This window comes from Scophthalmus maximus, chromosome 14 (assembly GCF_022379125.1).
Source record: "Scophthalmus maximus strain ysfricsl-2021 chromosome 14, ASM2237912v1, whole genome shotgun sequence".
In the NCBI taxonomy this organism is placed as follows: Eukaryota; Metazoa; Chordata; class Actinopteri; order Pleuronectiformes; family Scophthalmidae; genus Scophthalmus; species Scophthalmus maximus.
Window position 1 is genome coordinate 19,739,269 of NC_061528.1, and position 10,952 is coordinate 19,750,220.

The 10,952-nt window shown below is 40.6% G+C and overlaps 4 protein-coding genes across 6 annotated transcripts in view; 1 reads left to right on the forward strand and 3 right to left on the reverse strand.

Annotated features, from left to right (window-relative positions):
* pms1 (PMS1 homolog 1, mismatch repair system component) overlaps nt 1–5,428 on the reverse strand; it is a 28,220-nt gene extending 22,792 nt beyond the window's left edge. Inside the window, exon 1 of the mRNA XM_035651584.2 lies at nt 5,358–5,428. The gene's annotated coding sequence lies outside the window, so the exon portion shown is untranslated. The remainder of the gene's footprint in view (nt 1–5,357) is intronic.
* adat3 (adenosine deaminase tRNA specific 3) lies at nt 6–2,110 on the reverse strand. The gene has a single exon (XM_035651588.2). It carries the CDS (start codon nt 2,108–2,110, stop codon nt 1,055–1,057), a length of 1,056 nt encoding a protein of 351 aa, XP_035507481.1. The 3' UTR covers nt 6–1,054.
* alkbh6 (alkB homolog 6) lies at nt 2,882–5,464 on the reverse strand. 2 transcript variants are annotated; one of them, XM_035651591.2, is made up of 2 exons: nt 5,358–5,464; nt 2,882–4,440 (listed from the first exon to the last, which is right to left on the reverse strand). In XM_035651591.2, the coding sequence occupies exon 2, from the start codon at nt 4,433–4,435 to the stop codon at nt 3,731–3,733; it is 705 nt and encodes a 234-aa protein (XP_035507484.1). In that variant the 5' UTR covers nt 4,436–4,440; nt 5,358–5,464; the 3' UTR covers nt 2,882–3,730. The 2 variants fall into 2 exon arrangements, with proteins under 2 accessions (XP_035507484.1, XP_047193123.1); XM_047337167.1 differs by having other exon boundaries at nt 2,882–4,339; nt 5,358–5,444.
* A 205-nt stretch (nt 5,465–5,669) lies between these two features.
* osgepl1 (O-sialoglycoprotein endopeptidase-like 1) lies at nt 5,670–10,621 on the forward strand. 2 transcript variants are annotated; one of them, XM_035604714.2, is made up of 7 exons: nt 5,670–6,042; nt 6,123–6,510; nt 6,635–6,863; nt 7,210–7,358; nt 9,452–9,582; nt 9,679–9,750; nt 10,416–10,621. In XM_035604714.2, exons 1-7 carry the CDS (start codon nt 5,831–5,833, stop codon nt 10,498–10,500), a joined length of 1,266 nt encoding a protein of 421 aa, XP_035460607.2. In that variant the 5' UTR covers nt 5,670–5,830; the 3' UTR covers nt 10,501–10,621. The 2 variants fall into 2 exon arrangements, with proteins under 2 accessions (XP_035460607.2, XP_035460608.2); XM_035604715.2 differs by having other exon boundaries at nt 6,635–6,839.
* The last annotated feature ends 331 nt before the right edge of the window (nt 10,622–10,952 follow it).

Here is a 10,952-nt window from a genome sequence, read left to right on the forward strand (position 1 = left end):
GACCATTGTTTTTACATTTTATTTTATTGCAGCCTTATGCAAAAATAAAATAAAAACATTTCCCCATCATCAATCTACACTCAATACCCTATAATGACAAAGTTAAAACAGAAGTTAACACCTTTTTGCAAATTTATGAAAGGAAAACTGTAATTACAACATAATGATATAGGTATCCAGACAATATGGTGTGACACGCGTGCCTCCCAGTTCTGATCATCTTTGAGACGTTTCTACACCTTGACTGGTAAATCCACCCGTGGTGAATGTAATCAATTGTATGTGATTTGGAGACACACCATATGTCTATAAGGTCCAGTGTTTCCCCTAGCATTGAATTGGGTAGGGGGCCTCCAACGGGAGCCCCCGCCCCCCCTGAAAAGTCAGATTAACCTAATTAAGTAATGAGAATTCAAGATACTACACTCCAGAAAGGTAGTCAGATTCTCTCAGATTATGAAGGAATATTACATTTGATTTACTTTACAGATTACCCGTCTACACAATTTGCATTTGATGTGAGCTATGTACATAAACTGTATGGAAAGTGGAATCCTAAGCTGTGGTGGAGGACCAAACTGACAGGAGTGACACTTACTATCCTCAACTTATCAGGAGAGGCATTAACACATACCCAAACCAGCTGTTGCCCACGTGGAATTAAACATCAAATCAAGGAGGAACTACATGAAAAGCTTAAAAAACTATCATGATGTTTATCTGAAAAATGTCTTGTGTGTAATATAGGTTTATTACAAACCTCACGTACTTTGCAAGTTGATGGATACCGATTCCATATTTTAAAAAACAAGGACCCAACATTTCTCTCTGCACTGGTGATGTATTCCGAGTCAGGTTCCAGAGTCACTGACTTTATTCTCTCCATGTCACAGAATTTTGGTGGAATCCTCATTGTTGCTGGTTTTCAACTACACACATGCCTCCAATGCAACAACACAGCTACCACAGGTTTTAAAACAAATGCTTTTGAAAAAAAAAATGGTTTATTAAGAATCTTTCAGCTCCAGACTCACTGATTGGACTGGTACATTAATCATCTACGTTCCTCTAGACTTTGCTTTTGGATGTGGTCGTCCGACCTGTTAAGATCCTCACACTGTGTGATCAAAACCCCTTTGTACACCTCAAAGCGATGGTTCAGATCTTTCTGGGAGTGAATTTTGAACTTGGTCCCTAATGCCCCGTCAGCAGAAGCGGTCCCATAGAACACGCGGCCAATCCGGGAGTGGACCAGTGCCATGGCACACATAACACATGGTTCTCGGGTCACATAAAGGTCATACCCGGTGCATATGTACGGCTGAGAGCTAGCCTCTGCGTCAGGCACATTTAGACACGTATCTGAGGTTGGTGAAATGAATCGGCAAGCAGGATATCTATCAAAAGAATAACATCCAGCACCCTGGCTCTGAGCGACAAGTTCGATGCAGACCATGACTGCATGTTTGAGAGGATGGTGGCCTCGGCAGTCATGACCCACTGCGATGATTCTCTGCGTCGCTGGGTTTACCACTACAGCCCCAACTGCCTCCATCCCCATCTCCTTTCCAGCATTAGCGGCAGCAAGAGCAGACATCATGTACATGTGCATTGAGGCTTTCTGAGGTGGACTGAAGAGCTCTCCTCTCATGGCGACTGTCACCTGTTTGTCCTCGTGAAAAGAGGTGGGCCAGTGTCTGCTCGTCTGCTCGAATTGAGATCGGGTCAAGGGGGGACGTGCAGGGACCTTAACCACAAAAGGCTCACCTAGTCCATCATGTAGGACTCCATCTGAGGGCAATAGAGAGTCGAGGCTGACTGCCTCCATGTCCGGTGCATCACTAACGAGGCACACAAGGACTTCCAGGGGGTGAGGGCTGCCCTGCTCCTTGCACGCCCGCACCCTCTTGATGTGCTGTAGGCCGCTCAGCGGATAGAGGCTGTTTAGCTCCCTGACAAGTCGAGCTGTCTCCTTTTTGTTGACAATAGGTGAGGCAAACGCCTCCATCAACTCAATGTCTTGTGAATGCTCATCTGACAGTACAGGGTAAGCGACCCAGGAGTCCGAGTTGCACACCGACCATTTCCAGCGTTTCACTTGCGGCTCCATTGTTTTGACGTCCTCCTGTGAATGTGATTTCACACCAAAGCGAAACAATGTTAGTGTGTGTGCAGGTTGGAGCACATGATGACAAAGACTTTCTGTGGTTTTCCATACAAAACAGAGTCAGATCTATATAATACAGCCGCTTCAATCCAAGACCTTTGGATTTTTCTATGTTTTAACTGAAATCTGCTGACATGTTGATTGACTGCATGAACAAGATAGCTGTAACTTCAGAGACATCATTCATTCATCTACCGCTTTATCCATTTAAGGGTCGCTGGAGCCAAGGCGGGCTACACCCTGGACAGGTCGCCAGCCTATCACAAGGCCACATACAGAGACAAACAACCATTCACTCTCACATTCACACCTACGGTCCAATGAACCTAACCCCATTCTGCATGTCTTTGGACTGTGGGAGGAAGCCGGAGAACCCGGAGAGAACCCATGCATACACGGGGAGAACATGCAAACTCCACACAGAAAGGCCCTGGTTGAACCGGGATTCGAACCCAGAACCTTCTTGCTGTGAGGCGAAGGTGCTAACCACTACACCACCGTGCAGCCCCCTCAGAGACATCAGTAAAATGTAAAAATCCTCTCTTTAAAAAGTGACATTTTAATGTGCCTCTATGATCCGATGGATTTTTCTGCCGAGGTTTTCTGTGTCAAATGAAACAATTGGATTACGTTTGATCTTGAGTACATGGACATGAAGGAACACACATCTACTGTGTAAAATAGATATTTATAGTACAGCCCAACTGATAAAGTAAAAAAACAAAAAAAACATCTGTTTTATTGACCAATCTGATTCAATTGAACATAACTATTTTGTTGAGTATCCCTATAGGGAGAACAACAAAGAAGACAAAGAAGAAAAGAATGGTCAACACTGATGCAGGCTGAGACATCTGGACTTTTAGTCCCTAGTTTGTGTCAAGTTTCAAAAACTGGAAATACTGGATCCTACATTACTTAGTTAATTAATTAGTGCTACTTTTTGTTTTTTACTTTACCAGACTTGTAAAATCTTTGTCCTGAGCCACTGAAGACATTATACAACTATGTTCATAGGCTAAGTGGAACACGCCATCACTGGAGTGTCATGACAACAGTTATGATGAGGATATATACCATCATCATAACAACGGAAATAAATTATCCTCAGTCATATCTTTGGCCTTTCTGCACTGCAAACAACCAGTATCTTTGCAAAGCTCACAAAAGCTTATAATATTAGCATTCTGATGGTTGAGACATTTAGTGGAGTAAATCTATCAAATTAACAATATATACATACACCAAACAGTCACTTTTATAAGGTCATATCTATTTTATATATGTAGTGATTCACATGTTGTGCTGGTGTGTACCTCATTAATTAACAAATCCTGCCACCAGTTCTGACAATCAACCGATCAGAATCATGTATCAACTGAAAATACCAAACATTTGGCACAGAAATTGAATAAAGAGAAATAAAGTGATCAGTTATAAACATGTGCGATATGGTTCAGAAAACAGTCTGGATTAGATGCCCATCGATGTTGGGCTTGATGGTGAAAATGGCTAACAAATTCTGTTTTACTATTACGACCTTCTAGGTCAACACGCAGTCTTTCACCACTTCCTTCCCAAAAGAAGCCTCGTCTTCATGACTTTGGGCACATGTCGTACAGTCAGTGACACTCTGGTGCCTCGTGTCAGTGTCTCCCCCGGCAGGGCAGCAGCCGCCGACAGGTTCACCACCTTGTCTGTCAGTGTGTCCTGGGCGCACGCCTGGATGCCGTGAAGCACACGCGTGTACATTTCATCCTGCAGGATCAGAAGACTGCGCTGCTTCACTAGCAGGGAGAACAGGAAGCGGTTCTCTTCTGTCTGCACGTCGCCCTCAAGGCTGCTGACGGGCCTGTAGAAGTCAAGGAGGGTGTGGCAGCCCAGACTGATGGTGGTTACGGTGGGGTGGTACAGGGGGCCGTCTTCATGTGGCATAATACCTTCTCCTTGTTTATACTCATTCACCAATACATGATTGGCCGTTTCCCCACTGAACGCGCCAAGGGAGGACATTTTCTCACAATACGTCAGGAGCCAGGTAGGAATCTTCTCTGCCAGCATGCCTTTGGGATGTGGTAAGCCCCCCCAGTTCTGCAGCCTCCTGCCTGACAACTGAGTCCATTTAGTTTTTGGAGACTTGTAGACCTGCTGTAGAAGGCAGGACTCCTCATCCTGTGATATGAAATCTGGGATGTAATACACTGTTGGCAGGGCGCTGTGTACAGCAAACTGCTTCATTTCCTCCACAATACAAGTTGGGTGATCCATGTCTCCTTTAGAAAAGTCAACATAGAATTCTTGTTAAAACCCCAACTCAGGAAAAGAGCTAATGTTGGCTAAGCTCCCTGGTGGTAACAGAGAATATAGTCAACAACAGTCACGTCTGATAGAAGCTAATAAATGTCTAATAAAATGTAAAAATTCTGTAATGCTAACAATAAAAATCTTTGCTAGCAACAGGACGTTCGTCATCAACCACAGCAATGCATTTCCGTGTATGTTGATAGCATTAGCAACTTTTAGCTTCCTCAAACTCTTTACATTGACCCTGCGCCTTCAACACAAGACATGCAGGACACAGCAACACAGCGTATGATCCATTACATGTTCACTAACACCATAGAAGTGGACACTGGTTTGTTCCTCTGCAGAAAAGGGAAAATCCCAAACGGCAAAAATTACTCATACACATATTACATATAATATATTTGATTTTTGCCCTCATGTTTTAGTACACGCTGACTTTTTTTTAATTATAAAAACGATTTTAACCAAATAAAGAGCAGTGTATCGGAGATATTGCACCAAGGAGGCTTTTCACGTTTGTTTTTTTGTGGTGACGTGTCGTGTGACCTCTTCCTTATGATGCCTTGACATAAAAAGCAATGACGGGATGTTTTGTGTTTTAATTCAGTCATAACATATTTTATGTTAACGTGTGAACCTTTATACAAAACTATCTGTTTCGACAAACGCCTCTGCATCTCTGCCAAACAACACAACGGACAATACGCCACTTTCTTCCTGGGTCATTATGCAGTGTATTCGGAATTACGACTTTTCTGGCACCAGTGAAGGCAGCAGAGCCCACCAAAAAGGTAAATTCTGAAACAAGTTTGTAACGTCTCCGAAACAGAAACCAAAAAACTGATGTAGATTGACCACCAAATGAGACCAAACGTTACTTTACCTGTTATTCCAGATGAATACTATAAGGTGAAAAGTCTCGTTTGGTCAGAAAGGCGACTATCCTCCCGACTCCATGCTCGTTGTCGTGTGCACTGTACTAAAATGTCCCCCAAAACAAAGCATCAAAAACTATTTGGACCTATGCATTTTTTCCAGATATATTTTCAGATTTTTGGATTTTCAAAAACATGATTTTTACAAGTATGATATTAATTTGATGCTCTATCATTTGCTCAATGACTTTTTAGATATTTGCACTTAATCTAAGGTCACAAAATTGCTGGTGCACGGAATTATTTTCATGTGACGCAGCCGGACGTCTGGGAACCTGTGCTTCGTCCGTGGCGCTGAAGCCTCGTGAGATGCTGTTGTAGAATTGTTCCTTTTTAACTCTAATTTTTAAAATTGAATGGGAACTGAGGTTAAGTCACCTTGAGTTATTTTTTTCAACCCTACTTGGCTAAAACAAGGTTCATGACCATGCTCCCTTCATTTTTGAAGCGGCTGCACAGGCTGCGGCGGTATACCCACACCGTTTGGTGCTCGTCTTCATCTCGACAAGCCGCCTCCTCCAGTCTGGTCCTCGGCATTGAGACAAGCTGCGATGACACTGGAGCTGCTGTGTTGAATGAGAAAGGTGAAATACTGGGAGAGTCTCTACATTCACAGAAAGAAGTGCATCTGAGGTTGGTGACTCTGTTCACTTCACAAGGACATTATTTAGGGATTTGCTTTGATATACATGCTTTTGTCTCAAATACTGTAGGACTGGTGGCATCATCCCCACAGTAGCACAACAGCTCCACAGAGAAAACATTGAGCGTGTGGTCCAAGAGGCTTTAGAAACAAGTGGTGTGGACCCAAGCCAGCTGGCGGCTGTGGCGACCACGGTAAAGCCAGGATTGGCCCTGAGCTTAGGCATCGGCCTTGAGTTTAGTCAGAGGTTTGTCCGGCAGCACAACAAGCCATTCATACCCATCCACCACATGGAAGCCCACGCCCTGACTGTCAGGATGCTTCATCATGTCGCCTTCCCCTTCCTGGTCTTGCTCGTTTCTGGTGGTCACTCACTTCTCGCTGTGGCCAGGGGCGTAGATGACTTTCTGCTTCTGGGTCACAATCTGGATGAAGCTCCAGGGGATACACTGGATAAAGTAAAACCTCCAAACATACACCTGGCTTTTATTTGTTCTTATTGTTACTGGTCGTCACTGTGCTCAGTTTGTGATCAAACAACAAATACTGTTGTGTTTTTTTTGTGTGTGTGTGGATTCACAGGTGGCGAGACGCTTGTCCCTCATAAAACACCTGCAGTGTGCCACACTAAGTGGAGGACAAGCTATAGAGCTTCTGGCAAAGAATGGTGACAGGATGAGGTTCCACTTCAGGACACCTTTGGGTCAAAGTCACGACTGTTGCTTTTCTTTCGCTGGAATACGAAATCAAGTCACACTGGCGATAATAAAAAAAGAGGCAGAGGAAGGTATGAGGTCTCACTCTAAACCATGTAAGCAGTCATTTACATTAAGCAGTAACTCTTTTTTCCTCCACTTTGTTTATTGCATTTTTCAGGGACACTGACATTTACGATTAGACCCTGAATGCATTTTGTTTGTTTGCACATGACCCCTGCTGTGGAAAATGTCTATGATTCTGAGAAGTAAGAAAAGGTACAAAAATGAAGAAAATGCTAAATTAAAAAGAGGTTTGACAGGTTTGTGGAAGTAAAAAATGGCAATTTAGGCAAATGTTAATCGTATTTTTTTTATTTTCACATCTTAAACATTAACACAAGGATTTTTAAGTTCCTAATAATAAAAAAAACGTGTAGCTTTTCTTGCCTCCCTCTGCAGGTGTAGAACAGGGGACACTGTTGTCATGTGCGAATGACATCGCAGCTGCCACACAGCACACTGTCGCCTCTCATCTTGCAAAGCGCACACATCGTGCCATCTTGTTCTGTAAGGCAAATGGCCTGCTGCCATCAAGCAGCCCCACCTTGGTGAGTGCGTTACTCCACCGTGTATTCTATTTCATTAATGAAATTACGTTTTCTGGATTAACTTTTTGGAATAATGCAACAAAAGAGTTTTGTCCTCATAAGCATCATAATCATTCCCTACTTGGTAGTGAAAAATGTAACCATAAATCTATAAATTTCTTAATAAGAAGTCATATGAAACAATGTCTGCACTTTAAAAAAAAGTTTTTAATCTTATTTTACTTCTGTTCTTTTGACAGTGTTTTGACATTATCATCCCATGTATATGAGGAGGCTGAAATATGCTAAAAATGACTCTAGATTGCTTGTTATTTATTTGCTGTGGATAAAAGCCACAAACAGTATAGTTATACTGTTCTAGTATCTACTTATACTATACTGTATAAGTATAGTATAAGTAGATACTAGATACTAATCAACAACTTATTACAGTTTTTCTCGATTGCTAAGACATATTTCTTGAGATAAAGATACATTTCCCAAAACTCTAAACACAATTGCACAATTGCATACTAATTTTCACAAACTTCAAACTTCCATGTCAAAACCAAACTCTCCTGTCAACACCACGTAGTCTTACATCAAAACCAAACTCTCCTCTCAAAACCATGTAATCTTACATCATAACCAAACTTTGCCTTCAGACATCACACAAAATCCATCAAATTCACACACTCTACAAACTCCCATTAAACACTGGTGAGATAAATTCAAAACTCTTCCATAAAAACATGTTACTGCAATCAATTACACCTATGGTTTTCCCCCTGAACAACAATTCTTTACTCTAAATGATGAACACAATATAAAGACACAACCAATTAATAAATTAACTTAACTTTTTTATTTCTCATTCAGTAATGTACTGTAGAATACAGTATAATCATTCCCTGGCCAACAACAAAAAATAACATAATACTGTATTGAATAATAACCTAACATAAGAAAAAAAAGAAAAAAACAGTTTGTACATAAAGTGGAAACTTTAGTCTGTCTCATCTGTAAGAAAATTAAAAAAAATATATATATTTACAATTTTCCTCTTTTACGCTTGCAAAAACAGAAGTACTGATGGAAACCATCCAATTTACAAACTAGGAGCTATACAACTACAAATTACTATACCTGTATGTGATATGGTACAGTAATCCAATGCATTTCAGACAGCATACAGCACAACAGCTACAGTAGATGTATGTGCTGTAACTGCGCAGAGTACAGGAATTCAAAGTTACAGTAGAGAGCAGTATGTAAATTACTCATATTATAGTAAAGCTAGTAAGATTTGGCTGCACTATTAGCCCATCCTCCCTCATCCACATCCCATGGACAAGGACATGGTCAACAAGAGTTTCATGAATTTCATCTGAAACAATTTGTCTCCTTCCTCCTCCTCCTCTTCCTTCATGTGGATCCATTGTTCCAAAATAAGTAAACTGCCCCATGGCCCTTTAATCTCTCTATCATCAGGTTCTGATTGGTATGTGAACAATTTTGACTCCAGTGTTTCCACCTGAGGAATTGTGTGCCAATTGTTTTCAAGTTATGAGACTTCAGTTAATGATATTGAATGCAGTGCTTTCTGAATGAGCACATGGTGTAACCAATGATAAATGAAGCGATTTGAGTTTAGAGTCTTGGGAAATGTGTCTGTCTTTTGGTAGATGGTATTATGGTTTGCGGTGTTTAGTTAATAGGTCTAGGAATAGTGTGTAAGCAATCGAGAAAAACTAAACAATAAGGCTTATTCTATATTTGTCTTATCATCAGCATAGGGATATAAACACTCACTCAAATGACGAGTGAGTGTCGAGTGAAAGTAATTTGCAGCTGAAAAAAGTCCTTAAAAACTGCACACATTCCTCCTGTATAGACAATACTTGCTAAAAATTACAGTGAAATTACTGAACTCTTTTTTAAAGATTTACTTTTGAATTTTTGACCATTTTTTAAGAAGGAATGAATGTGGGAACATGAGATTTTATTGGCAAAAGGAAAATTCTAGAAAAGACCAGTGTTAACCCCTTAATTAAGCAACACTGAGCACAGACATTGAGCTTTAAAGCTTTCATCAATTTTTTTTTTTTCTTTAGGTGCTGTCTGGAGGAGTTGCAAGCAACCAGTATATCCGAAAGGCTTTGACCATAATAACTGAGATGACCGGACTGCACCTACTCTGTCCTCCAGCCAAATTCTGCACTGACAACGGAGTGATGATTGCATGGTGTGTTTATTTTCAGGATCATCAGTGAAAGCTTTAACACTCATGTAATTTGGGAGTCTGGCTCTTTTTTAAATGTTTATTTGTCATTTTAACCAGGAACGGTGTTGAACGCCTGAGAGAAGGGATTGGAATACTGCCTCCAAATGTTGACGTCCGCTATGAGCCAAAGTAAGTCTTTGAAGGCTGAACTTTGATATAAAACATGAGATACCAGACCAAACTAGGGATGGGACGATACCACTCTTTCTTGTCCGATCCGATAACGATCCTGCAACCTTGAGTATCTGCCGATACTGATCCGATACAAATCTGATACAATCTTTCCCCCACTCGTGAAATAAAATATTAATAATGCATTGTTTGAATGCACTTTGCTTAACCTAGCCATGTAAAACCACATTCTCAACTGTACAACAAATAATCAATTCCACTAAAGAATGACATATCCAGCAACATAAGTGAGTTATGGAATACTGCTGTTTTATTTCTCACAGAACTTTTGGCAGAATTTTTTATGGTAAGCACTGTTCAAAGAAGCAAAAAACAAATTGAAATGTAAACTGTTAATTAAATAATAATAAATTAACATTAAAATATGATGCCAGAATGTTGTTCAAGGCTAGGTTGATAGGTATTTATTTCGTATGTGTACTGTTATGTATCGGAATCGGATTTTACTTCTTATTTCTTCCAATATCCGATCCAGTCATTTTGGCCAATATTGCTCCAATATAATATATTATATTATATCGGGGGATCCTGAGACCAAACAGTTATGCCCTGATTCACTGCTGATTGAAGCAACACTGGCTCACATCTATGTTGCATTCCAGGGCGCCGCTGGGTGTTGATATGACAGCAGAGGTGAAGGCAGCAGAGATCAGGTTGCCATCAGTCAGACTCAAGATCCCCAACTGACAGCATGTTGCAAACAATTCATTTGTCACTACTGGATTGTCCCAGTTCAAATATATACTACTATATTAAATATTTATAAAGCACATAACCCAGGTGTTTATCAATAAATGTTTTTTATACATGTCACTTGTGTTTTTTGTGGGGGGGGTTTTATCTCTGGAAAAAAACAGAAAACCAAATTCATCGAAGTGCATGTTGTGTGGTTTTATTTATTATGCTTCCCAACTGAAATGATAGAAAAATCTGGACTGCGCTCAATAGCTAGTCAAAGATCCGAGGGTAAAAAAGACTGACCCATTTACCATGCATCAACCACTGTAAATTAAAAAAAGAAGCTTTAGACACGAGACTCTGATCTATAAAGGATTCCCCATGGTATTGTTTTTTCACTAATGGAACATTCCTATCATAGCTCATATCATATTGTAGATTATGTGCTATTTATGAGTCAG

Excerpts from the sequence above, each read along its gene's own strand:
- adat3 (XM_035651588.2), bottom strand. The coding sequence starts at position 2,110 with ATGGAGCCGCAAGTGAAACGCTGGAAATGGTCGGTGTGCAACTCGGAC.
- alkbh6 (XM_035651591.2), bottom strand. The coding sequence starts at position 4,435 with ATGGATCACCCAACTTGTATTGTGGAGGAAATGAAGCAGTTTGCTGTA.
- osgepl1 (XM_035604714.2), top strand. The coding sequence starts at position 5,831 with ATGACCATGCTCCCTTCATTTTTGAAGCGGCTGCACAGGCTGCGGCGG. Across the intron at positions 9,583-9,678 it reads AACGGAGTGATGATTGCATG|GAACGGTGTTGAACGCCTGA; the intron begins GTGTGTTTATTT and ends CATTTTAACCAG. Across the intron at positions 9,751-10,415 it reads GACGTCCGCTATGAGCCAAA|GGCGCCGCTGGGTGTTGATA; the intron begins GTAAGTCTTTGA and ends GTTGCATTCCAG.